Below are 2,279 nucleotides of genomic sequence, written 5' to 3' on the forward strand. Positions count from 1 at the left end.
GAGGAGGAATAGAGGGAGGAGGAGGAGGAGGAGAGGGAGGAGGAGGAGACAACAACATGAGTTGAAAACAGCTGACTGAGCTCAGAGGAAACAAGAAGCTTGTTAAAACCTCATAAATATGAACATTCTTATTTCATCTTCTGTGAACTCAACTCTTTTCTTTACTTTAACTAAAGGTTTGAATACAGGAAGTACAACCCCGCTGCAGTAAAAGTGTACATGAGAGGATGTGACGACCTGTAATTATGTTTAAATTCAGAACATGACGTCATGTTTCCTTCATGTTGTTGGAAACAATGTTTGTGTTTACAGCTGCACCAGGAAGCTAAACATGAATATATATAAATATATATATATAAATATATACATTCATCACATAATCAAATTTCGTGTATGTGTATATGTATATGACAATAAAAAGGGTTTCTATTCTTTCTATAATCAATAAGTTTATGTTTCTCTTCATTTTTCACTTTATTCTCAACGTCAACGTGTTTCTCTTTTACTCTCTGAGTCCAAAGTCTGTTTAGATGGAACAGCCACGAGGTGTTTGACAACACACACACACACACACACTCACACGCAGAGAGACACACACTCACACTCACTGTGTGTGTGTGTGTGTGTGTGTGTGGAGGAGGAGGAGCTCAGTGTCTCCGTTATAAAAACACACGGAACATTCCGGACTGAACATCTTGTTGTTTTCTGCTCAGACTGAAGACAGAAACAGGTTTTTGAGTTTTTAACATTTAAACATTTTATTACATCATGAGTCACGTGGACGTGAAGAACCTGAAGCCGTCGAGCTTTGAAGACGAGCATTATGACCAGTATGAATATTATAACCTGACGGATAAATACACAGGTGAGTCACTCGTCCTTCTCTCTCTGACTCCACTCACAGAACTCCACACACATCTCTCATGTTGCTTTATTAAACTAGAGTTTAAGTGTGTTCCTCTCCACAGAAGGCTCGGCCCGTAAAGGACGCACAAAGAAGGAGGCCAGCGACAACACCAACCGACACAACCCGTCCGGACACGAGCGCAAGATCGTGGAGAAGCTCCAGAACACGGAGAAGAAAGCCAAGGAGTGAGAGGTGAAGGTGAGCTGGTGTGATGCTCCTCTCTGTGCACGTGAGCTCACTATACAGAGCGGCTTGTTGGTGGAGGAGCTGTTGCGTCATCTAAAGCGCTCTGTGCGTAAACACAACCAGCCAGTTTCCTTTAGGGATCTCTCACTCTAACGGTGACACGTGATCCTTTCATGCCCGACCCTCTGTGGACACGACCAACCAGCACCAAGAAGTTTAACTCTTTGCTCACCGTGACGCTTTGCTTTGTGCTCAGTGAAGCTGCTGACTCATCGTAGATCTTTAATGATTCACTGCAAACTTTAAATTGGACAATTTGTGAATGAGGTTTTGAACATTTCTGAACTTTTAGAATGTTTGGGTCAAAAGGTTTGTTTTAGAGATTGAGTGGAGTCAGGGCTGCTAGCAAGAATAACATAATAAAATATGAATGTATATGTATATATATATATATATATGTATGTGTGTATATGTGTATATGTATATATGTGTATATATATATATATATGTGTATGTGTGTATATGTATATACTGTATACATGCAGTGTTTGTCAGCAGCACTGACTCCGGTACAGTAAAGTGTCTTCACTGAACCAGAACCAGACTGTGACCCGTTTCCTCCTCTGATCCAGGGCGACTCGGACGGCTCATCCCGGACACCGACCACGGCCTCCATGGCGACAGAACGAGACGTACAGATGGCGGGAGCGTGAAGAGGAGCCCGCAGATCCAGACCTCCATCATGGCGGCAGACTGTGGCTCCTCCCCCTGCGGGTTGTTGGAGAGCACTCACCTGTGGTGGCGGTACCTGGTCCCTGCTCGGACCACGAGGGTGCACATGTGATTGTGGTGGTGCTTTCAGTATTGTGACAGGCTTTCATTGGATTCTTTTAAAAGGTGCTTTTACTATTAAAAATATTCTTAAATAACTTGACTCTCTGGCTTATTTCACCTTAAAAAAATGTCTCTGAGGGTCATTCAGTTAACCAGAGAGTTACATGTTTTATTTGAATACTTTTTACTTCTCTGAAAGTGTTAAATAATCCAGTAATTCATGAATAAAGATTAGACGATTAGACGATTAGACTGTGAAGCCAAATGCTAACATGCTAATGCTCAGCACATATAATATTCACCAACTTAGTTTAGCTTGTTAGCATGCTAATGCTACCACCCTAATGTCTAC

General features: G+C 42.1%; 1 protein-coding gene across 1 annotated transcript; it reads left to right on the forward strand.

The window, feature by feature from the left end:
• Positions 1 to 679: 679 nt before the first annotated feature.
• Positions 680 to 2,023, forward strand: LOC116380505 (nuclear protein 1-like). Its single transcript, XM_031842410.1, has 3 exons — positions 680 to 865; positions 969 to 1,105; positions 1,726 to 2,023. Exons 1-2 carry the CDS (start codon positions 769 to 771, stop codon positions 1,094 to 1,096), a joined length of 225 nt encoding a protein of 74 aa, XP_031698270.1. The 5' UTR covers positions 680 to 768; the 3' UTR covers positions 1,097 to 1,105; positions 1,726 to 2,023.
• Positions 2,024 to 2,279: the final 256 nt, after the last annotated feature.

Source organism: Anarrhichthys ocellatus, unplaced genomic scaffold (genome assembly GCF_004355925.1).
Source record: "Anarrhichthys ocellatus isolate YVR2014 unplaced genomic scaffold, GSC_Weel_1.0 scaffold7444, whole genome shotgun sequence".
NCBI lineage: Eukaryota > Metazoa > Chordata > Actinopteri > Perciformes > Anarhichadidae > Anarrhichthys > Anarrhichthys ocellatus.

Bases quoted from the DNA above. Each gene is read 5' to 3' on its own strand.
- LOC116380505 (XM_031842410.1), top strand. From the start codon at position 769: ATGAGTCACGTGGACGTGAAGAACCTGAAGCCGTCGAGCTTTGAAGAC. The intron at 866-968 runs GTGAGTCACTCG...TCCTCTCCACAG, and splicing joins CCTGACGGATAAATACACAG to AAGGCTCGGCCCGTAAAGGA.